At 37.6% G+C, this 23,307-nt stretch overlaps 1 protein-coding gene across 1 annotated transcript; it reads right to left on the bottom strand.

Annotated features, from left to right (window-relative positions):
- Window positions 1–805: 805 nt before the first annotated feature.
- LOC145209588 (short-chain dehydrogenase/reductase family 42E member 1-like) lies at window positions 806–22,306 on the bottom strand. The gene is made up of 13 exons (XM_080079907.1): window positions 22,141–22,306; window positions 21,846–22,002; window positions 21,573–21,668; window positions 21,309–21,366; window positions 21,008–21,123; window positions 20,451–20,526; window positions 17,568–17,650; window positions 10,629–10,760; window positions 8,567–8,632; window positions 7,853–7,916; window positions 6,111–6,184; window positions 2,659–2,785; window positions 806–2,342 (listed from the first exon to the last, which is right to left on the bottom strand). Exons 1-13 carry the CDS (start codon window positions 22,215–22,217, stop codon window positions 2,242–2,244), a joined length of 1,227 nt encoding a protein of 408 aa, XP_079936033.1. The 5' UTR covers window positions 22,218–22,306; the 3' UTR covers window positions 806–2,241.
- Window positions 22,307–23,307: the final 1,001 nt, after the last annotated feature.

Raw genomic sequence — 23,307 nt, 5'->3', positions numbered from 1 at the left:
GGCACGAGTAGGCCTAGACATGAAGAATTGGCTGTTCGATCCGAAATGCTTGGTTGTTTTCTGCTATTTTTAGGCGTAATTTTGGTACACGCAAATGAGTTACAGCTAAACGTGTATCTTTTTAGTCACCAATTGCCGAACTCTGGTGAATGGCATTAACGTTTCGCTCGTTTTCAAAGCGGTTCATGTGAGTTTTGGGAAATAGCCTAGGCTACAGCATATTCGTGTGTGTGTGTTTGAATCGTCTTTAAACCAAGACTACCTTAAAATCGGTAATCTTATTGGTATTGGTGTTCTGCAAAATGTTTGGCAATTATGTTGTTTGATGGTCGTTAGCGCTGATCTCGCGTCGCACGATGTTAATGCAGCAAATTGTACCGGACCAAAGAAATGGTTTGCGTGTCTCATAGTGCTGTACAACTATAATAGCTGTGCTATAGTTGTTTTGCCACTGTCCACATTATTCATCCAAACACTTTTACATTAAAACATAGCACCCATATTCCGTACTTATTGTCAAATCAGTGTTGCTCGACGAGCGTAGCTTAGTATTATACGTAATTATGCCTTTTAGCAGACATTTTTTGGTTGTAGGTTTTGTGTAAGCCAATTTCGGCCTTTTTTAAAGTGATATAACACCCATTTTTGTTGTTCTAAAACGAGATTTAGAGCAGCGTTTCTCATCCGGGCCTTATAATATAACGATTGACTTTAAGTTTCCCAAGTTCGCCATGTATGGGAGGGAACGCATGCTGAAAAAGATTGAGAGCCACTGGTCTAAAGCCTATTGTAACGTCAACACACATTTTGAGATGAATTCTTCTATTTTTTTCCTACTGTCAAGCAAAAGCGAAAAAAACAGTACTATAAGCTTTTAATGAAGCGATACAAAATTTACGAAACTCGGTCAACGTACTGTGACGTCATAATTCCGACGACTAGCATTGTGACGTCATTGCCATCGCACGTGGTGCTGTGGTCATAAAGCAGTGACGTCATAAAAAAGTACGCAAAAAGTTTAAAACGAGATACAAAGCATGACGTGTAGAAAATCGGCCACTTAAAATGACGTCATAGCAGTTACGTCATGATTAAGGATAGTACGCAAAGTTTGCTTGGTCAAAAGCAGTAGGTCATTAAAACTAGCGCAGCTATTAGTTTTACCTTGACAAAAATACTGTGAAAATAGTACAGGAAATTGCAGGGCTCACGAGACATACATAATGTGTAGGTTTATAGGTCCAGACACACGAGTTAGGATATAAATATATGGGCTTGTTAATATATAGAGGTGGAACTTTTTCGGCAAATAGGTAATTGTGCATTGTAAGCGGAAATACAATATTGCATTGGTGAGAAATTGCAAAAGAAAATTTCAACTGAGATTTCCAAAAGTACGATGGGTTTTGCATTACACGGCGAGCCAAAGTAAATAAATGTGCAACTGTTGGTACAAGAAATTTTTCATTTTCATTAAAATATTTCATTCGAGAACCGCTAGGGGGTAACCTCGTGAAAGGGTCATGCCCCCATCATGGCACCAAACTCACGACTCAAACGCAAAAAAGTGGTAAAATCGCGATTTTATATGGAAAGTATGATAACTCTTCAGGTAGATTAAAAATATAAGCTTTTCCAACACAAAGTCACATTGCGAAAGCCGCTTGGCTGACACCTAGTGGTACAAAACACGACACAGCGCATGTCTTACTTTTATGGTCTGTGAAAACCAAGTGCAAAAATATGTTTTTAAACTTGTTATGGCTTCAGACTCATGGTTTTAGACACCAGCTCAAGGGCGACACCCTCCGACGCCTGTCTGATATTTAAAAATACCGCCATGCGACGCCAGAGAGTCAATAAGGTACCGTTTGTCACAGTATGAAATGTACTGGTAAAATGACGAATGCTTGGCTTACCACTATTAAACTAAGGGCTCGTGACATGAAATTAAAAAAAACGACAGAATTATTAAGTAAGGATCAATTAGTTGTGAGAAAAATGTTGCGCAAACGCCCTTTTTCTCTTTTTGTTCAAAATGTTTTGATATAAAGTTTTAAAAACACTGCGATAATATTAACGTAGCTTAGGATTAAGTTCGGTAAGATAAATTATCAAATAATAAGCATTTCCGTCGCACAAACTGGTAGACAAACTTCCTGTAAGAGCTTACCAGTATGAGTAGAAGAAAAATGACGGAAAAAAGTTACAGGGGGTTTGAGTAGATCAGACCACACGATTTCATAAAAGCAAGAGTTGTAACAAACAACAGAACAAGGCCAGGCCTATTAACGTGATTTTGGCCCAATAGTTCCCTCTTGTGTCCCTGATTGGATCAACACCTAAAAATAAAAATGTTTTTTGTCATTGATAATCAAAAAGTCGGTATGACGTAGCGCACATTTACGCAGTAAAACGTGAAAAAGGTTTACTGTAAGATCAAAATGAGGACGTATAATTCCCACATTTAATATTTTCTGTTTAAACAGCTTTTGTTATATTCAATCAATGTCCACGTCGATTAAAAATAACTTTACTACACATAATAGTTCGTAGACAAACAAAACATGTGATCAAAAACGTACAATTTCAAGAAGTGGCACGTTTTTGTAACAACTAGCACCTTTTATAATAAATACAGTAAAAACGTGTGCTTACTTGCTGTCGGGCGTTCTTTGAGGTAAAGTTTTGCAACGTCGGCAAAATCGTATATCTTGGGTCTATAACCCAGCTCTTTTATTGCTTTGTCCATGGTGTGAAAGTGGGAAAGTCCCATTTTCATTACCTAGAAAAATAAATGCATATGATTTCTATGTTTTTACAGGTTTATTACATCGTAATTAGCCGGTTCGCACCGGTTCTCTAGAACCGTCTCACGAAAGAGATCAGCGAACCGGTTAGCATTACTGGTTACTGTCAATGGACTTTTTGTAACAGAACCGTCTGAAAAATATGACTTTTGTGAGCCGGCTGAAAAAATTGAACCCCACCACTGATCGTAATGACTTAAATATCTCAAATAACAAAGTAAACACCCTAAGTCAAAAACACGTTAGACAGGGTTACGCCCAAACCAAAAATATGCATTTAAACAATGGGTTACAATGTGAAGCGTTTCGTAGGTTTCTCGCCTCTGTATAAGCTTGATATTATCGCAGAGATAATCTGCCTGGGTTTACGTCACTAGACGTGTTACTGTGACGCAACAAAGACACATTTTTGTGGCTCTAGCAGTAGGTGAAAGTGTGCATAGGAGATTAAAATGTGTAAAATACCGGTCAAATTTTAATGCTTTAACACAACAACAAAATTTAATTCGTACTGCAGTGTTCTATTTTAACAAATTCGCTTAAATATGGGGCAAATATAGGGGAATATAAGAATAAAACACATTCTTTTTTAATGTGCATTTCTTTATTAGTGAAAGGAACCAGGCATGTGTGTGGACTTTTATTAAAGTTTATTGAAGGCTTGCATGGCAAATCACCTGGAATGCATTATTTATATGCCGGAATGTAAACGCCTGATTTTGGCTAATGTACGAGGCTAGAATCACCAGTGAAAACGAAATCGTTTTGGTCAAACGCATTGAATAAAAACTTTTAGTCGGTTGTCTTGCTTGACGAGTAGAATGCGCACATTTAGCCAAAAAATGGGCACAATTGGTTGTCTCAAACCAACATAAAATACACATGGTGCCAAAACATTGGTACAATCGGCTTTACATATATAAGTTTCGTTACGTATCGCAGAAAAAAACGTTTCCAAAACAAATGAACATTTCGGTTTTCGTGCCGTGGTATTTTAGCATCGTGAAATGGTAACACCTCAAACACAAATCAAACAAACTTTACCAAGTAAATGGCCGAAAATTGTCATGCCACACGAATAGTTCGTAAGCATTTTTATCCCATTTCCGTTTTTTAGGATTTTTTGGTCAATGTGCACAACAGAGACGCATAAGCATATTCTCCGACGGATCTCCTTACTTTCTCTTTACTATACATTACAAGCCGCCATAACTTTAAGTCAATGCGTCCCATTGATGTATTCTTACAAAGAACAATCTTTACACATACGTTAAAGATTTTTTATCGTATGTGATTTGTTTATCTGCAAACCCTAAATCTATAATGAATCATATAAATGTAGCATTTTTGCTCAATGGGGTTCTAGCATTTCTGAGAAAACGGACAAACATACCAGAACGGCGGTTTAAAACAATAAATGTAATCAACTTTGCAGGTTATCTTTCGTGATTTGAATTGGATGGCAAAAACTAGGTGCAAAAAACAAACGCGCTTTAAGGAACATTCAAAACACTAACCACGAAAAGCCTTTAAACCAGTGGTTCCCAACCGGGGAGGAATTCCTCCCTAGGGAGGAATTTTATGAGTTCAGGGGAGGAATTTCATAAAAAACTGTAAAATAATTTACATTGGAAATGTTACAGAATATTTTTGATTTTGTATGTGCATTGGGGATGTCCATTATAATTTGGATCCGGTTGTAAAAGATTCTAAAATGGACCACCCTAATTACAAGGTCTATTTTAAATTGCTTTAATTTTTCATGTTATTGTTGTTTTTCGTCTTATTGGGAGGAATGAATAGTTCGAAAATTGGCAAAGGGAGGAATGCAACAAAAAAGGTTGGGAACCACTGCTTTAAACAGTTGTTTTGACTGTTAAGTACGTGCAAGTCAACGCTCAACAACGGCATAGCAAATTTTCGCTGAGTCAGCAAATGCAAAGGGCCCAAGTCTTTACACAAAAATTAAGACAACTACAATTTGAACAATAACAGCATATGTAAAAAAATTAGCAGTCCAGTGTTACATCGACTTTATCCAGTGTTACATCGACTTTAGACCCAACCACAGTTTTTCTCTGCCCTTTGACTTACTTTTAAGCCGTAGTACGCTGTGCCTTTCTGACACAGGAAGCAATTGGCTTGTTGCGTGGGTTTAGTGTGGTTGCAAACACTTAATCCTACTTGTCAAACCGTTTGCTTGGCTGCACCGCAATTGTACACTATAATGCGGCCTGAACGTGGTACCGAATGTAAGCAATTTTACCACAACAAAACCCGACCAAGATACGCTCGCCTTTATATAACATACATTGTACATGGTAGTGGCATATGGTACCTTTGAGTGGTAAAAATTGAAGATAGGAATGCTTTGAAATTGAAAAACGCCAAACAGTAATCGTCAGTTGAAGCCTATGGTTTCAGAACTCATTGCTGAACATGTGGGTTTAGTTACATGTGAGAGAAATTTGGATTTTGGAAATGTACTTCAACTGTTTGCCTGGCAATTGTCCACATGCAAACCAAATTTGAGCTTGGATTTTTTATGGCTGCTTAACATTTTTTAAGTATTTTTAAACAGAGTTAGGAACACCCCATTACGGCAAATAGTTTTAGAATATAGTGCAGCACAAGTCAAATTATAGGAAAATCGTAATTAATTTTCTGCTGCGGTTTACCGTGGATAGGCAATTTCCTCTGTACAGTGCTGGTACCTGCTCTAACCACAGCCTGCATTTTAACCGGTTTATTGCAAATCTTTTTTAAGTAACTTCACGAGTTCTTGCGCATATAAAGGCGCTGCGCTAGAGCAAATTAAGATGGTTGAAAAAAAATCACTTTTGTACTTTACATTATTGGATTTGTGTAACAGTTTATTGCTAATGTATACTTTGAAACCGTAATATGAAACTTCCAGTGTTTATTTCCCACAGAATAGCACAGCACTCTCCATGACAATGCGTGTTAATATATTCAAACCCATTTTGTTATTGTTTGATTTTCATACAATCACTTGTATTATTTTGATATGGGTTGGCCTGGTAGTGGTACATGTAACCACGAACTCACATTTACCCCAAAATACAACACTAGTCACATAAAAGCAGAATTCACAATGCAAGTGATATCAGGTTTCAACCACACAGGAAAACCAAAACGTTTCATGACTTAACCAAACATGCTATGAAACAGCTAATTAACACAAACTTTAAATTATTTTTGCTGAGTCGGCAAATTTTAGCAGGCCGCTTGGTGCATACAAAAACGGAAGTAATCATTTAACATTTGAAATTTGAATACCTCTGTTCTAGTTGCCAGTGGAGCAACCACGCGCCAGGGTTTCATCAAGTGATAGACCAACTCCATTAAAAAAGCTGCAAAGAACAAAAAGACATATTACATGGGAATTTGTTAAGCGCTGTGGTTTTAGGCAACATGCCAACCTAAACAGCGTTTCGTTAGCAAAATTTTGTCTTCAACTATTGTAATGTGGTTTCAAAGTGGACCACATATTTTCTTAACATAACCTTACCAGATGAAATGTAGACAAGAATCTAATACGGTTAAAAACAGCGGTTTCAAACTTTTTTGTTCCAAACCCCAAATTGTTAATTTAAAATCGGTTGTATGCCTTTACATGCTGTAGAACTTTTGATCAAACATTTACAACTATACAAACAACCGCATTATGACATTGTAACAGCTTAGTTTATCATAAAGTACAACACAAATCAATACATCTGTTGTCGTAAAAAAATGTCTTTATGGCGAGTTTTGGATACAGCAGTTTAAAAATACATAAACTTAATTTGAGATACTTATTGACAGATCAACCTAAAATTGGTGGCGCGCACAAAAGAGCATTGTTGCGCTTTCCTAAGTGCTTTTAAGGCCATTACTGAAATTCCTATGAGAGAGCCATGGAAATGTGTACTCGTCCCGGGAGGTCGTTATGGCAACGGGACGCCAAAGATGCCAATCAGACGTGCTTGTGTTAACAATGTCAAGAGCGGGTATTTGAGTTTTGAATAATTGATGCTGCTGACAACCATTCGTCGGTCGTAAGTTTTAATACACAAAGGACGCTGGTATTGTGGGCTCCACTATTTTCCAAGGCTTAGAATGGTTGATTGCTGATTGATGCTAGTAGTAGTGCTTCAATATGTCGGTATTTTTATAATTTATTTATTGTCGGTAAAACTATATCTTTTGGCCACAATCCACAAAGTGTTCAAAAAACCATAGTATTTTGTTTAGCATCACACGAGTTAAACGACAAATTACTTAAATATGCAACCTGGTGGACGAAACGCTTGTTCGTTGTTCAGAATTACATTGTACAGCCGATTAGGACAAAGTATTTTCGTTTCTGGTTTAATACCCAAGTCAAAACAAACCTCGTATAATTGTAAGTTTTTTTTATGGCAAGTGGGCAACAAAGACACTCTAAGTTCAGTGGCAACCATCAAATGCGCTCACAAGTCACGTACACTTGCTAGAAATGCTGGTGGCGGGCCAAAAAACGGGCAATTTCAGGACAATGCGGTGCGGGGTACTTGATAATCCATTCACAACAGCTTAGCAACCGGCCGCTGAGTTTGAAAACTGGCAAAGTTCTCAATACGATTCTAGTGTTGTTAAAGTACGTTGTGCGTTTGGTACGTTAATATGTCTGTTTAATGTCATTGATAGTCAATTTGAGGCATATATGACAACCCAATAAGACGTTTTGTGAATGTATGGGTGTCCCAAAGCTATTTTAAGCCAATGCGACTTAAATATTAAAGTAAATTTAAACGAACATACAATACCACATTACTCTTACCGATACTAAACGCATAGGCAAAGCGATTTTCAAAGTTGTCCAAGCTAAAAACAACACACAATCGGCAAAATCAATGTTTTTCCACAACTTAATTCCAAACAAATTATGTGTTCAGGTTGAATGAAATTTTAAAATGCTCGTCAACAGAAAAGCAGGGGGGCTTCATTTTTACACAGTGGTTTTTTTTAACCTAGTGGCCCATTAGAAGTGCACTTACCGGCATAATATACGAAGATATAAGGACACTTGTAGCGCGGCGGAGAGTGCCCGAGACCGACAAACTGCAAGGGAAAAAACAAAAAGGGCGCCAGTTAGAAATCTCGAATGTTACCAATAAACAGACGTGATTGTCGAACCTATAGGGGTGGGTGGATTTGCGTGTGTATTGCACTGTAATTTAAGCATTCAAAAAGTTGAAAATTGATACGCAGTGCAGAGCATTCGGTATTAATCTACCTACCTAATGGAATGTATTGGCTACTACAAAGTTGGTTTGTGCCCAATTCCACATACACAATAGTGCCTTAGGAATACATATTTTCAACCATATTTTTTGCACACAAATCGTGATTCTCCAAGCAGAAACATACACAAATCCAACAAAGTAAAGTTACAAATAATGCGTTTCTATCAAAAATGTGACAAAATGTTAGTTCAATATATAGCACGTTTAATGTATTACATCAGTGGTTCTCAACCTTTTCGATCAATTCCCCCATTAGCAATCCAAACCATTGTCATTCTCCCCTAATATACTTCATAGTAGATACTAAACCATACGTAACATTGGGTAATTTATCAACTTCACAGTTCATATCCACGTAGCTTAAGTGTCTATTTACAAATCACATGTAAAAAATAAAGTAAACTCATCCCGGGTTGGGAACCATTGCATTACACCTTAACGTTCTCAGAATATACATAAACTTACCAAGGGTGATAAAAAGTCGAAGAACCGGACAGGGTTGTTGTCAGAAACGAAATAACACTTGCCCGCCTGCAAGACAACATTTCGTGGTAAATTATGTGTTGGCTTAGTGCAGGGGTGGGCAACCTGCGGCCCTTCTTTAAAGGTTGTGCGGCCCGCAGAGACGCTTGGATTTCAAAATACTGGCAAACGAGTCAAATTATTACATATTTTTGAGTTGATTATTGCGCCTGATACTAGTTTTCTGCGATCTGGCAAAATGTGGCTAGAATCAAATGCGAATTTTACTTGTAATTTAGCATATTTGGTAAGCAACAAAGCAAAATCACTTTGTGTTACACACAGGTGCGGCCCGCGATCCAACTTTGACATTTGTAATTGGCCCCACAGAAACAAAGGTTGCCCACCCCTTGCTTAGTGGTTTCCAAAGCCGGTGGCCCAAAATATAGTTTCAGTGGGCCACAAATGAACTTGGGGTACTGCATTATGTAATAAAATAGGTTTCATAATCTCTGGTGTACATATAATTGCAACTATTTTTGAAAACTTTCATAAGTCATATTACGTTTTAGACCATAAGATTTTGGCTTTTTTTAGATTTAAAGCGTTTGAAAACCACTTTCATAGAATCAACTAATCCTAAAATGGGTGAATAAACATGGTTAAGGCTTGCTACCCTGAGAAAAACACCATACTAGTCAATTGTGTTTGATGTATTGTATAATAATCATCCATTGGTATAATATGCACCTTTGGGGAGCAATGGGCGAGCATAGGAAAGCGTTTTAAATTGTTTTCCGCTTGAGTGAGGCACCTCAAAATCCCGCTACCATATTGAACAAAGCTGAAATGATACGCAAAAAGCGACATCGAGTTTAAAAAAAGTCCAGACGCGGTCTTACTACAATCGACACTTTCCCGCGAGAACCTTAAATGAATAATTCATCGGCGTCACCGTATGACGTCATAATGGCGGTCTATCCCCCCCACCGATGGCAAGCGATAGAACAATTCCGACACGCCGACGAGCCTTTGAAGTAATCTGCTGGGAATAACTTACAGCTTTGAGCGGTGATGTGCTTTTTAACGTTTTAAAGTTATTCCCGAAAGACTTTGAACGTTCGACAAAATTGGAAATGACGAGACGTTGACCAAATAAGTAACAGCTTTTTTTCGTCGGGCTTTGACTTCCAATTTGCTTCAAAATGACGTGATACTGTATAATATAAAGTTTAGACCCTAGCACCGAAATCATTCGAAATTATTGCTAAGCAACGCTTACTTGTCATTTTAAAATACCATTTTGGCATGAGAAAAAAATATTACTAACTTATGTTTTTTATGCAGAAGTGCGGTCAAAATCGGTGGAACCGGATTACAATTTTTAATGGCTTAAAACTTGACAAATCTACATCAAAATACCACAGGAGGGAGCAAGGCGTCCTGTTGTTTCAGCTTTTGAGGCTCGACCAACGCATATTCAGTATATTTTTTAAGGTCCGTTTCGGAAAATACAAACAAAAAGCGGTTCGAGTATCTGCACACAGGCCTAATAGGGATCAAGAACAATAAGTTTTACAATGGACCAATACTCAATTGTGTTTAACGTTTATAAAACAAACGTTTGTTAGATTAAGCAACAATGTTATGGCGGCGTATGAAAAAGAATGGACACCTTCAGCCTTTTCAGTAGTTTTTCCAATATTTTTTTGGGGGACTCGAATGTTTATTCCATAAAGATTGTCTGTGCTAATTTTGATTCACGATGCACCCGCGTTCATTTATGCGAAATAACTCTTGAAAGCTAACATTGCTTTGTTAAATAGACCGCATGTTGTAAAACTGCGCTTTTTGTCTCTGTAATAGTGATGATATTTTATCAAAAATAGCACTCTTTGGGTTGGTAACGTGTAACAACATGCTATACAATGCATTGTAACACAAGTTTGGTGTCGCCAAAGATACTTATTAAAACCGTCCGGAATTTTGCTCATATAGATAAGCTATAAATACAATTTCTGGCGTCAGGGGTCAACATAGCTAGATTGTAAAAGTTGCAACTCACCGCAATGCTGTTGTTGGCAGATGACAGGGCTGGTAATGCAAGCAGGTGGATTTGAACGAGATTATTAACGTGAACCCAGTCTACAATGGCATCACCAATCTTCACGAACACAAGATTCATTTCCACGATGGCCTGAAAACAGGAACGAAATTGAAAAATACGCCACTCTATAATACTAGTGTGTTGAAATATACGTTTTTTAAATGGTGTGTCCTTTGACTATGCCTTACTTAAATGGTGTTTAAAAAGGTTTTTGGTGGACTTATTACAGGGATTTTTCATAGTTTAACGACCACACTTTAAAAACCCTCAAGAAGGAAATGCTATAGTTGTTTATAGGTCTAAGAATGAAGAAATCAACATAGTGAATTTTTAACACTCAGTTTTCAATCTGAATTTGTAAAAAAACGAATATTTTTAGGGAAGAAAAATATCCAATGTATATATTTTGTTGCCAGCATTCACACTAACGGTCGAGAAATACCAAACAACATTAGTCAAATCGTATGTTCGTTGTGGACATTTATCAATCAGCAAGACATCCGTTACAGTATCAGTTCGCCACGTCAAATAGTACAAGCGATGCTGACACAACAATTTCACGTTATAAGAGTGGGACGCAAAGTGACAATATGACAGCGTTTTCCGTCGCCCGCGGGTGCGTTTAACATTAAAAACTCTGGGCGTAAATCCGTCGACGATTTGGAACACCATAGGCTGCGTACAGGTCTGAGGAAACACCCGGCAATTATGCAAATATGTGCATATGTGTGTGTGGGGGTGGTTCGGTCAAAATCGTGAAACGTGGTAACAAGGTTACATCCTAAAGTTCCTTTACTGCTCGCGCCAGCGTTGTAAGTCGGGTCGGGTTCGGGTTTAAGTTTGATTGAATAGGGCTTGATTCTGACCTGACTATCAACTTAGCATTGTTTGTACCGCATTTTTACCAACGTTTGGTCCTAATTGGGTTGGTGAGACATGGCTTTTTAGCTTGTTGCTCTCAACAAACTGGAATGTCGTAAGATGGCTACATTGGCACATCCGGCCGATCTCTCGTTACCAGCTGTACTGATGAGACCTTATAGGTCGGAACAGTGTCCACTGTCTGTGAATTCGGGGAAAATTAAAACGAAAAATCGGGTCCAGGCTTGAACTTACGGGTTAGTGTCCCAAAAAATGTATGCTATGAGTGAAACGTCATCCAATACGAGGGCGCACATATAACACAGTGGTCCTCAATGTACAAAGGTAGTTTGCACGCATTCCCAAACGCATTGGAGTGCACTATTTATGTGTAAATGTAGCATAACGAAAAATACAGCCTTGCTACATGAATATAGTGTTCCCAAACGCCATAGAGGGGCGTTGTATGATTGGTAACGGCTACACAAAGTACACAGACTTTACTGCTAAAGGCTTGCCGATTTGAGGAAAAATATGTTTATGATACAACGATATGTGTACAATATGATACGAGTATATGGAAAAATTGATTACAACGTAAACAGTAAACAAACCAGCGAATCGATTAAAGCGAAAAAGCTCTATCGATTAAAGAAGAAACTAGTTTAGCTTTATCGATTAAAGATGGGCTTCCAGCATACACTAAAATATAGTTTCAAGCAGTACAACAACTGCAGCAAATTTTATTGCTAACTATAGGCAACGTGCAATGACACAACGTAAACGGCTAGGTTTCCACAATTATCGTGTAATGCCGCAAATGTACATAAATGTCACAGAATGTCGACAGTTCCGGCCCTAGGACAAAGTCTTATTTATACGTCATAATATGCGTTTTGGAATGATATATCAAACTGTTTGGCAAGCATATACCTATACGTTCTCGGCATAAAAACAAGTTGGCATTTAGTTACAATGTGATGTAAATTGTGTTAAAGTTAGCCCCAATGGTAATAAATTAGTCGAGTGGATTGTTGTATAGGGAAAAAAACAGTGGTTCCCAACCTTTTTTGACAAATTCCTTACTTAACAATTTAAAATATTTTTATTCCTTTCCCAAAAGACTACATAGTAGATGCTAAACCATGCAAACGTCATTAAAAATCGGTTCTTTTATCAACTTCACAGGTTATATTTCCGGAGCAAAAGTGTCTATTTGCAAACCACATTCCAGATTTCAAGTAAATTCCCCCTCAAGTTCTAAAATTCCTCCCCGGTTGGTAACCAATTTTCTAACCCATACACAAATCATGTGGATGTCGTAACTATGTTATGAAACAAACATAAATGTCACGTAGGGATACAATTTAGGTAACAATAGGCCCTGTGATGTGTAAACTCACAGAAAATCAAAGTATTAAAAAGGTTGTTTACACACAAAAAAACGCAAAAACATAATCTTTCTAGCATTTTTTGAACCCCCTTGTTTTCTAATAGGTCCTTAGACGCCACAATCGTGCGTAAAAAAAACAGTTAAAATTGCAAAAACAAACGCACAAATTACTTGTGAACAAATATAGTTATATAGGGTCACAACAGCCTCGCACCTCACTCAGTCCAATCAAAGTCGTACAGGAAATTGTGTCATCAATATCAGGCCGATATATATTACAATCATTCACTTCAACGCACAGCCTTTCGTTTCAAATTTCATCGATTTTATGTGCATATAGATTTGTACTTCTGTACTAATCTTGATATAGCATATTGGCTTTCGGTATTAAATCGTGGGTACTGTTATCAGCAAAACATTTTGCAAACAATGTATTTTTGTACGTAAACGCTTTAAAAGAAATCTATACTATCCGTAGCCTTTATCGGAGCCTAATATCGTTCAGTGTAAATTAGATGTATGCCATAAGGCAGTGATTTTCAACCGGTGTTCAGCGCAAGAAATTTATTTATTGGACCAGTGGTTTTTTGGACACAGGTCAAAAATCAAATATTGTTTTGTAATAATAACACTTGTTTGGGCAGAACTTAATATGTACACATATATACAATCTCGTCGAAATTCGCTAACAATATACGGTCAAAACAGTGAAGCGATTGTGAACATCAATGCCATCAGATCGGGTATCGCGGAAATTGTCTATTGGTTCATAACATGGGCGTTTCCTTTCCACTTCCATTGTATTGCGTTAGTAAGTTTGCCATGAGTCACTTTCGTTGGTTAATAACGTGTTTTATTTGACCTGAAACACGGAAACTCATTTCCTCAATCGTATTGGTCATTACATGAGAACAAGTTCTATGCACTGATACGGGATTATGTTTAAGTAGGCTATGACCATATTTAAACACATTTAAACACACATATGACAAAAACAAACGGAGGTCTTATGACAAGTGACATTTCGTTTACACGCAAACAAAATAACATAATGATACTGAAAGGACGTTTAATGTACTTTCATGTTAGACGTTGGAACGTATGGACATACTGAGTGACCGTTTTCTTGCTCAACGGCGGAAGAAAACTCGATTCTTACATTTTAAGGAATTGCGCGTGATCAGAAATGGTGTAAAAACCATTGGCTTAAAGTTTACACTAAAGAACATTTGAGATATGAAAATTTCATCAAGAAAAATGTCACGTGACATGAGACAACCTATGAGACTTATCTGAACTTGGCATATATCAATGATGACATACCACACGTCATATCGTGACGTCACTATTAAAAATTACATTGAAGTTTTTTCATACCAAACACAAAGAACGTTCTCATTTCGATTTTTTGGAAAAGAATCCACATTTTTTTCGCTAATTTGCCACAAGATTAATGGGCGACATGTGTTTCCAATAACTTTTAAGTGCATGATGAATGTGTTTGGAAGTCGGACAACGGAAACGTTAGCACAGAGCTATTTCTAAACTTCCTGCATACGACGTTTCAACACGCACAAACACAGGGCAATATCCGTTAGCAAACAAACATAACGGCGGGGTCCAGGCGAAATGAACCAAACGCAACACGGAAACAATCTAAAACCAATCACAGCATGTACGAGTTTGGCAACAAAGTATGTGATTGGAATAATGGCGTGGGCGGTGAGGGGGCGTGTCCGGAAAAAAGTGGGCGTGGCTCTCACCGACTCGTACAGTTTCGGCGTAAAGTTATCGGAGCGATTACAGCATACAAATAGTGCTGTTCACGGCAGAACGAATTCACAAATACCCGGTAATTTTGAGATCACGAAAAGTTAACAGAAATGCTTGCGGAATAAGAGTACATACTAGATAACAAAGACAACGTTATGGCGTCTAGACTAGAGAGGCGCATATTTATTCTTAAAGCTTGGGTAAATAATATTTTTGAATGCACCGAAAATCAGATTGAAAAGAATTACTCGTAAACTAGAAAGCAGATATCTGTAAAATCGCGCATATGTTTTTATTTGGTTATGTAGATACTTGCTGCCAAAAAAATGAATTAAAAGGCTGCCAACTCAATTTGCGAGGATCTTTCACATCACGTAGGTGTCAAAATTTAGCATGGTCGCTTTGTAGAAAATGCCAGTTTCTCAAACAACACAATGACCTATCCACCTGCAGCAGTAATTCATCACTGCAGAGCCGAAAAAATATTACAGATTTACCATACAAAACCCATCTGTTCAATCAGTGTAGGGCGGTAGGTAATACAACAACTCATGTTAAGGCAAAACAGTGATGGATGGCTTATAGACTGGTTAAAACCGGATTCAGAGAGTCACTTGGCATAAGGAAGTCCCAAAGCTTTACCCGCTGTGGAAATCCCTAGTGTTTGCGCTTGCTGGGAAAGCTGACATCAAGGGAAGTTTTAACTGCAGCTTATGCAAAAACAAGCTGCTTTACAAATGTATTTCATCAGAAAACGAATACTTTTACCAACTAGTTTTAACGCTTACTATCATTTGCGCGATAAACATAAACACAACTCAATACGTTAACCTGAGGAAACTACAATCGTTTTAAGTGGTACGTGGTTACAGCTTTCTGCTATACTTAATTCAAGTCAGATACAAAAATGCAACTCAACTAACCCAAACCATCAGCCATGGTTTGGGCAAAACACGTGCCATGGACATTCTATTAGAATTGTTAACCTTGCTGGTTTCAGAAACATATTAGCCTTGTATAGAAGAATAGGCCTATCTTTTGGTCCATCCATACAAACAGGGTTTAGGTGATAGTCGTGGTACGTAGTGATATGAAGTCTTGAGGTGGTACGAGATCAGTAGAAGGTTAAGAACCATTGATATAATGCATCAAAACCGGTACAAAAACTGTGTTTGCGACGTTTCTGGGCCACAGAACAAACATCACGACAGCAATGCCACGTAAACAAGTTGTTCTATCACAATACCTAATGTGACATCATGGTTAATATGTTAAGAGATTGCATAAGTTTGTTATTGTCTGGCAAACGGCCTCTGCAGCACAACAGCGACTGACACGTAATGATTACACGACCATTATCGTGCCTGAACTTTGTACACACTAAACCAGTGGTTTCCTAGTTTTTACATGCGGTTTGTAAATAGACACTATAGCTTAGGAAATATGACCTGTGAAGTTAATAAAAGGCCCAATTTTAAATAATAATATTTGTATGGTTTAGCATCTACTATGGAGTATATTAGGAATGAATGAATTTGTTTTAAATTTAGGTACACTATTCACGGTTTTGAATAATCTGAGCAAAAAAATCAGAGCCAATGACCTGACGATGACAATAGTACTTGTCGAAACGTAGTTATGCTCTACACCAGGGGTTCTTAAACTGGGGGGCGCGCCCCCCAAGGGGGGCGTGAAGGGTTTGTAAGGGGGGCGCAGCACATTATGGCAGCAAAGTTAACGCTTCATTAGGCAGCAAAGCAAACGCTCATTACTATGAAATGGATGTCCAGTAGTACTATCTAAACTTTTTTCCACTGCGGGCCGAAAACGTTTATTCGCGCGTGCGGCACAGTTTACATGCCCTAGTGCTGTCTTCTCAAACTTAGCCCACGGGGCGATTTTTATAGGGGCGCCAAGATATGATCTTTTAGAAAAACCATTTAAAATCTATTAAATTGTATAGTTAATCTCATCTTACAAGAAATGCTTGTATATTACGTCACAAGTAACACAATAAGGCAATTGTTTGCGCACAATTAACACTTTTTGTTTTGTCTGTGACGTAATAAACTGGCTTTGGGTCAATCCTGGGCATTGCAATATTATGAAAGTCGGTAATATTAATTTTGCATGTCGGAACAGTAAACTTTCGTAAGGTGTAGATTAATTTTTGACAGTAACAAAGTTATCAATACGTTTTGGCAAACCTAATAAATGGGATCGCGGGCCGTAGTTTGGTGACCCCTGTAGTATATAGTCGGCTGTACATTCTTTATTTATTCGCAATTTCGCTTTAGAGATTGCCTTGACTTTGAGTGAATCAACAATTTCTGGGCAACATATGCGTAGTTTATACGAATACTGACAACGTGGCTCAGTGCCCGAGCAAAAAAAAACTTCGCAACTTATCAGCGTTGAAGTGGCCTTTTCTAACGATTGGAACTAACTTGACAGTAGCTTAAAGGCGGACCTACGATGTATGTTGTTTTTTTTAAAAAAAACACAAGACAAGCATCATCAGTGCTAACGTTTTTTAGGGGGGCGTGAGAATAAATAAATGTGTCAAGTGGGGCGCGACCGAAAAAGTTTAAGAACCCCTGCTCTACACAAACATATTGGCTCTGATTTTTTTGCTCAGATTGTTTTAAATTGTTAAGGGAGAAATTCGTCGAAAAGGGTTGGGCACCATTGGGTTATAAAAAGGCCTCTACATCACAACAGGCACCTGTTACGTGATAAATGCACGCCCCGTATCCTACTTAAACTTTGTACACACTAAACCGACTTCGGAATTCAGAGTTCAAATAAAACCGCAGGGAAAAAAACGCGTTGAGCGAGCGTGGCACAAAGGAAATAGCTGAACCACTTACCGCAGCTCTGTCGATGTGTCGCCGTTCGCCCGGCCCGAAAATACCAGCTGGTCGGAGGCAGCACGTTGAGAGCTGGGAACCCCCTGAATAATAAAACGACCACGGTGTCAGGTATACTTTAGCGTGTGATAAATGGCTACACTTGTTAAAATACAGTGCTTCCTCTTTACCGTAAGGGACAAACAAGTTTAAATTTTACTCGAAGGGTTTTTTCCGCGAAGGGGTTCAGTAAGAGACGTTAAATGTTTAAAGATCGCACGCACAGACCTTACTAACCATATCTGTCCTGTCATTAGGGCAACAAGACTTGTTTATTAGTTCATGTTTGATCAAGCCAGAGGTGTAAGTGGGCACGAAACGGAAAGTACAAGCCCGAAATCCGGCTGATTTTTTTTGAAAATTAAACCCGAATAAGTAATATCTATCAAGGGTGAAATTACGACACAAATATGGCCTAGTGTGAAGCCAGGCCCGAATCAAGCCCGTTTTAATCAAATTGAAGCCCGATCCGACCTACAACTCTGCAACAAGACATTATAGCAGGTTTTGGTATGCTGTTCTGTTAAACAAGTTATGATGGAAAAAGTAGATTTTAGACACTTTACCAGAAACAGTGAAATTTAAGTAGTGCTTCACATGGATGTGTCAATGTTGTTGTTTGATACAAAAACGTGAATGGCGGAAATGTCAACGCGTAATCTATGTTACGTTCTTGTTTGTAATCACAACGCTTCAGGGTGTTAGATGACGTTGGTTGATGAATACAAATTGTATTCAAATCGTGTGACACGGGTTAATAGTGCATACAATTTCAACCTTTTTGCCCTTGAATTACAAAACTACCTGGCGAAAAGTAACGCAGTCGTAACGATAAAATCTTTCTTAACAATCGACAAATGTTAAAATTTGAAGAGTTTCGGCTTTAAAGGAAACCTTCGCCAATGTGCCGGTGTGCAATATCCTGAAAATGATTAACTTGGTTTCCTTTTCTATTGGGACAGACGCATTTGTGGAAGTGGGTTTTGCTGTTGCGTGGAGGGCAGTTTATTTTAGCTGTAAACACATTTAGGTGGAGAAATTTTGACATCAATTTTGAAAATGACAAAACATGCATTGGACTTAAATAGTAAACAAATGGAAAAGATTTAGAAACACTTTACACCGATCTGTTCATACGAATTGTGATGTGCATAGATTCCCAAATAGATTATATCGTTCATAATGGCATTTTCAATGTCTAGGAATAACACATGCGTTTTTACGTGTATTTAAGTCATTATACACCACAAAAATTTCTGATAGACCTACAAACGCCTACAAACAATTAAAATGTTAAGATCTGAAATGCGAACTTTTCAAAAACGAGCCGCATTAAAATGGGCATTTTTAACTTGCATGAAATCCAAAATCATCTCAACCAATATAATAATTTAAACTTGACAGCATAAATAAACCACAAAACAAATAGATAAGCGTCCGGGAATAAAAGTAACACGGTTTACATTCAACCACAGCGTGCGTTGTGCGGCCAAACAGATGGGTCGATTTTAAGTGGTGGCTGATAAGAGTGCGGCGTATTGTGGTGGCGAAGTGGATGGTTAAGCCGGTTGAAGCACACACACACACCAGTTCAGCTGGTTCGACTTGTTCAGTTGCATACAAAGTTATGCAACATCTTGTAATCGTGACCTATTTAACATTACACGTTTTGTTGTATTGTTCTCGTAAAGGTGTTGTGTTTTTATGCTTAATTACATTAAACTTATAGTACATACTGAAAATTTGCTTAATTATCTGAAGTTTATACTAATAGAATTAATGTGTGTAACTTTGTTATTGGAGTAAGTTATACAATGTCTTGTTATCAGCTGAATTGATGAGACACTGTTTGCAGCTTTCTTAACATGAAATCGTTCCATACTTACATTAAAACGCTTAGAATGTCTTTTTCAAAATATACCTTTGAAAATGTATGACAGCAAATTACATTTTTGCACCAGCGAGATGCACAAAATAACATCGCTTTTGTTTTGGTATTTCACTACGTTCGTATGCGCAATATTACGATCTCGCGGTGCGATAAAAGACTGACTGTAAAAAGCGATGATTTCAGGGCAAACTTTTAAACTTTGGTCATGAAATATCGATGATTCAAAAATGAATCACCGTTGAATGAGCACTCAAATCGCGCATATTGTTTGTCGGGAAATAAACTGCGCCATACAGCTATGTGAAGGAGAACGGTTTGGATTTCAAATTTCAAGAGAAAGAGAGAGAGAGGGGGATAAAAGCCCTGAATTGTGAATTTGTGTTGAAACAGTAGGCTAGGTGTTGGAAATAAACTAATCTGAAACTAATCATGTTTAGAATTGCGCTGTACGACCTGATATAAGTTGTTGAAATTTCTTGGTTCTACGTTACGAAATGTTGGCTTAATATTCCAAATACGTTCCAATTTGGTATTCGTTTTTTATCTGCTGAAAATACACAGTTAATCTGTCAACGACATCTTTGTGTGTTTTTGGCGAGCTGTGGTAACTGTTAGACAGTTTTTTTTATTCTGTGTTGGTGCCACAGCTTTATAATGTTGGTTTAATACATACCATATACGCTCTCATTTCAGATTCAGTTTTTGCTTCGAAAAACACACAGTTATTTTGTTTTTAAGATTTCTTCCTGGCAAGCTGTAGTGACCCTTATAGTACGAAAACTTTGCCTACACAACATCAAAAATATGCCATATCATTTCAACGGCCACAAAGCTATACGAACCAATCAGCCGCAAAGCAAATTGCTTTGTCGTCTTACGGCAATGGCCTACAAGGGTAATGAATGAAACTCAATAAATCCTTGCTTCGATTAGCAATTAGGTTGAACACTTACCGGCTACCAACGATCCGTTTGCTTTCACTACGAGCTTGTCCGCTCTCAGTTTTGTCGAGGAATAATAATCCACCATCTGCGCGCAGTAATACGTTATTAAAGGGCATTAGGGGAAAATAGAGTGTTTCAAGCAGTGCCTAATTGCCCGCTTATACTCGTATTTGGGTTACGTGTCCAATGCCTTGCGTACATAGATAATTGGTTCTCATTTGTTATGGTTTAAAGAGTGTAATAAAAACGGTAAAAAAGTGGGTCATGAATTTACTTTTAAATTTTTCAAATTTGTATCTTAAAATCGCTCTACATTTTTTCTACCACCATTTTTTCTGGAAAAACAACAACAATATTTTAACATGTTTTAACTGGTTTAGTTTTAATTCTGCGATTTTACATGCAGTCTTAATACTAATCACTACAGTTCAACCTAAGTGAAGGCATTAATCTTTCCATGGTTATTTAACTGACAATGTTACAGGCTGTTATGTGGGCTGGTGCGCTATCGTTACTATGGTTGCGGGGTTTTGAGCAGAAGTTACGCCGTGATAATAAATGAGCACCTTTTCCGGGTCGCCATACGGAAGGTCTTCTGTGCCGTTACATATCTCTTTCCCCTGCATGACCACGTTGTACGAGCTTGTGTAGATCAGACGGGTTATCCCACATTCTTGGCAAGCTGTTTACATTAAAAATGCATGAGTCTATGATGCCTTGGTGCCATGGGAACCCAATGTAGCACGACAGTAAATTAGATTGCTAAAAAACCCAACCACCAATGTCACAGGCATGAAATGTGGGTTACAAAATTATCATAAAAGTAGGCTATTAGGTTTATTGTACATACAAATTGTGGTGTGTTACCTTTGATGATGTTTTGAGTTCCTCCAACATTTACAGCTTCATTCAATCCCTTATCAAGCTAAAAATACAAAAAATATCAGTCAGTAACATACATTTTTAGGTTGTAGCAATTACATGTATTTATTCACAAAACAGTATAAAAAAAGATGTTTGTTTTGCATTTTAACTGTCACATAGAAAGCCTGTTTTGTACAAAACAAAATATAAAATTCTCGAAGGGTTTTACATTATAAATTAAAAGGATTAAAATTTAATTATTCATACCTGGTCTTTTCCACTGAGTCCAAATGAGGCAACATGGTAAACACAATCAATATCTTGGCAAGCTTTAAGGACAGCAGAATAATCTCTTACATCACCCTTGAAAATTAGAGAAAAAATACAATTAAATTAGCACCAAATCTAATAATGGCTGTACACTAACAAAATTTAAAGAAAAATTTGTCCAGAATGGATATAACAGAATTTAGATTCATCTTTAGGTGATATTTTTGGTTTTGGATTAGGTAATAATCTAAGCCACAATTTGAATATTACCTGCATGAACTTTAGTCGGTTGTCAAGATATTTTTCTATGGTTTTGGGTAACTGAATGTCAAGAATAGTAACAAATGCTCCTAGATGATGTAAAGTTCTTGCAAGCCTGAAGCCAAAATATCCACAACCCCCAGTGATAAGAAATTTCAGCTTTCGACTGGAAAAAAAATGAAAAGTTAAAAACACAGAGTTAAAAAAATATTAAAAATACAAATTTAGTTTGCTCCTAACAAACGTAACTTGTCTAAAGTTACCACAAAAACGGATGAGTTATGGAAAAAGTATGTTAAATCACCTGTGTCCATTTGTGCCTGTGGTGAGGGTAAATTCTCTAGGAATCCCTATTTCCTCCGCATTAAAAATATCCCCCATATCACAAGCTTGCTTCTTTTCTCGACAAGGCACACAATCTAGAGTTTAATGGACACTGACAAAAAAACACAGAAAATTATTCTGTCGTCTGCTGCGACCTAAAACCGTTTTCAAATTCGTCCCGAGAAAATGTGTAGCTTAACAGACACTTAAAATCTAATACACTAGCCTCGTTGAACAGTAACAATAAGGCAAAAGAATTAGGTCACGTTAGAACTCTCTTCGCGCATAAAAATCGATTACAAATCGCTGCATAATGACACAGAACAAACTAACCGCCTGCTTCTGCTTCGCGTGCAGACTGAATCAGTCCTCGCTAAAACGAGACAAAACGGAAAAAAAGTTTGCCTTTTTCTTCTTTTCCTCTCGCCATGGTATGAGATTTGATTGACAGATTTACAGCGTCACTGTAGTGGATTTACAAGCTCGTTTTTAAATTTAAAACGCTTTAAAATTTTGTTTTAACTTTTATAAGATTTGCAATATAAAAAATATTTATACTTAAACGGTTGAAAGCCCGCTGGTATTTCTTACCCCAATGTTTTGCAAATTCGCCCTAGGGCGGCGCCAGACATTTCCAAGGGGGGCGTGAGCCAAAAGTTAAATAAAAAAATATTTAACTGTACACTCACCTCCCCCTAAAATTAATTTTGCAAGTGTAATGTATTGTTTGTGAGCACATACGTTTTTAAAACAAACGAATATTATAATGCATTACCTTATGGCGTAAGACAAATTTTGAATATTGACATCCGTGACAAAGTTTTCAGTTTGTCAGTTTAAAACAGGGGTCACCAAGTTTTTTAACTGCGGGCCGGATAATTTTATTAATCACGCTCAAAAGCCGCATGGGTTACAAGCCCTGACGCAGACTTTCCCAAACTGGATCTCGCGAGGCGACTTTGACGAGACCGCAAAGGGTTCATGTCTTCCCACGATCTAATTTGTATTCAGATTGTGCCGCTGTTTAATTGTAAAATTATGCAAAATATAGAAGTGTCACATACCAACTATTGTACGTTTATCTACCACAAAGAACTAAAAAGGCAATTGTTCGCAAACAATTACTATTATTTGCTTTGTCTGTGAC

The sequence above is a fragment of the Phallusia mammillata genome, chromosome 1, assembly GCF_965637545.1.
Source record: "Phallusia mammillata chromosome 1, kaPhaMamm4.hap1.1, whole genome shotgun sequence".
NCBI lineage: Eukaryota > Metazoa > Chordata > Ascidiacea > Phlebobranchia > Ascidiidae > Phallusia > Phallusia mammillata.
The sequence above is the reverse complement of the archived record's forward strand: the minus strand, read 5'-3'. Positions and strand labels throughout refer to the sequence as shown.

Excerpts from the sequence above, each read along its gene's own strand:
- LOC145209588 (XM_080079907.1), bottom strand. The coding sequence starts at position 22,217 with ATGGGGGATATTTTTAATGCGGAGGAAATAGGGATTCCTAGAGAATTT. Across the intron at positions 17,651-20,450 it reads AAACGGATCGTTGGTAGCCG|GGGGTTCCCAGCTCTCAACG; the intron begins GTAAGTGTTCAA and ends TTTATTATTCAG. Across the intron at positions 6,185-7,852 it reads TATCTTCGTATATTATGCCG|CTTTTTTAATGGAGTTGGTC; the intron begins GTAAGTGCACTT and ends TGTTCTTTGCAG.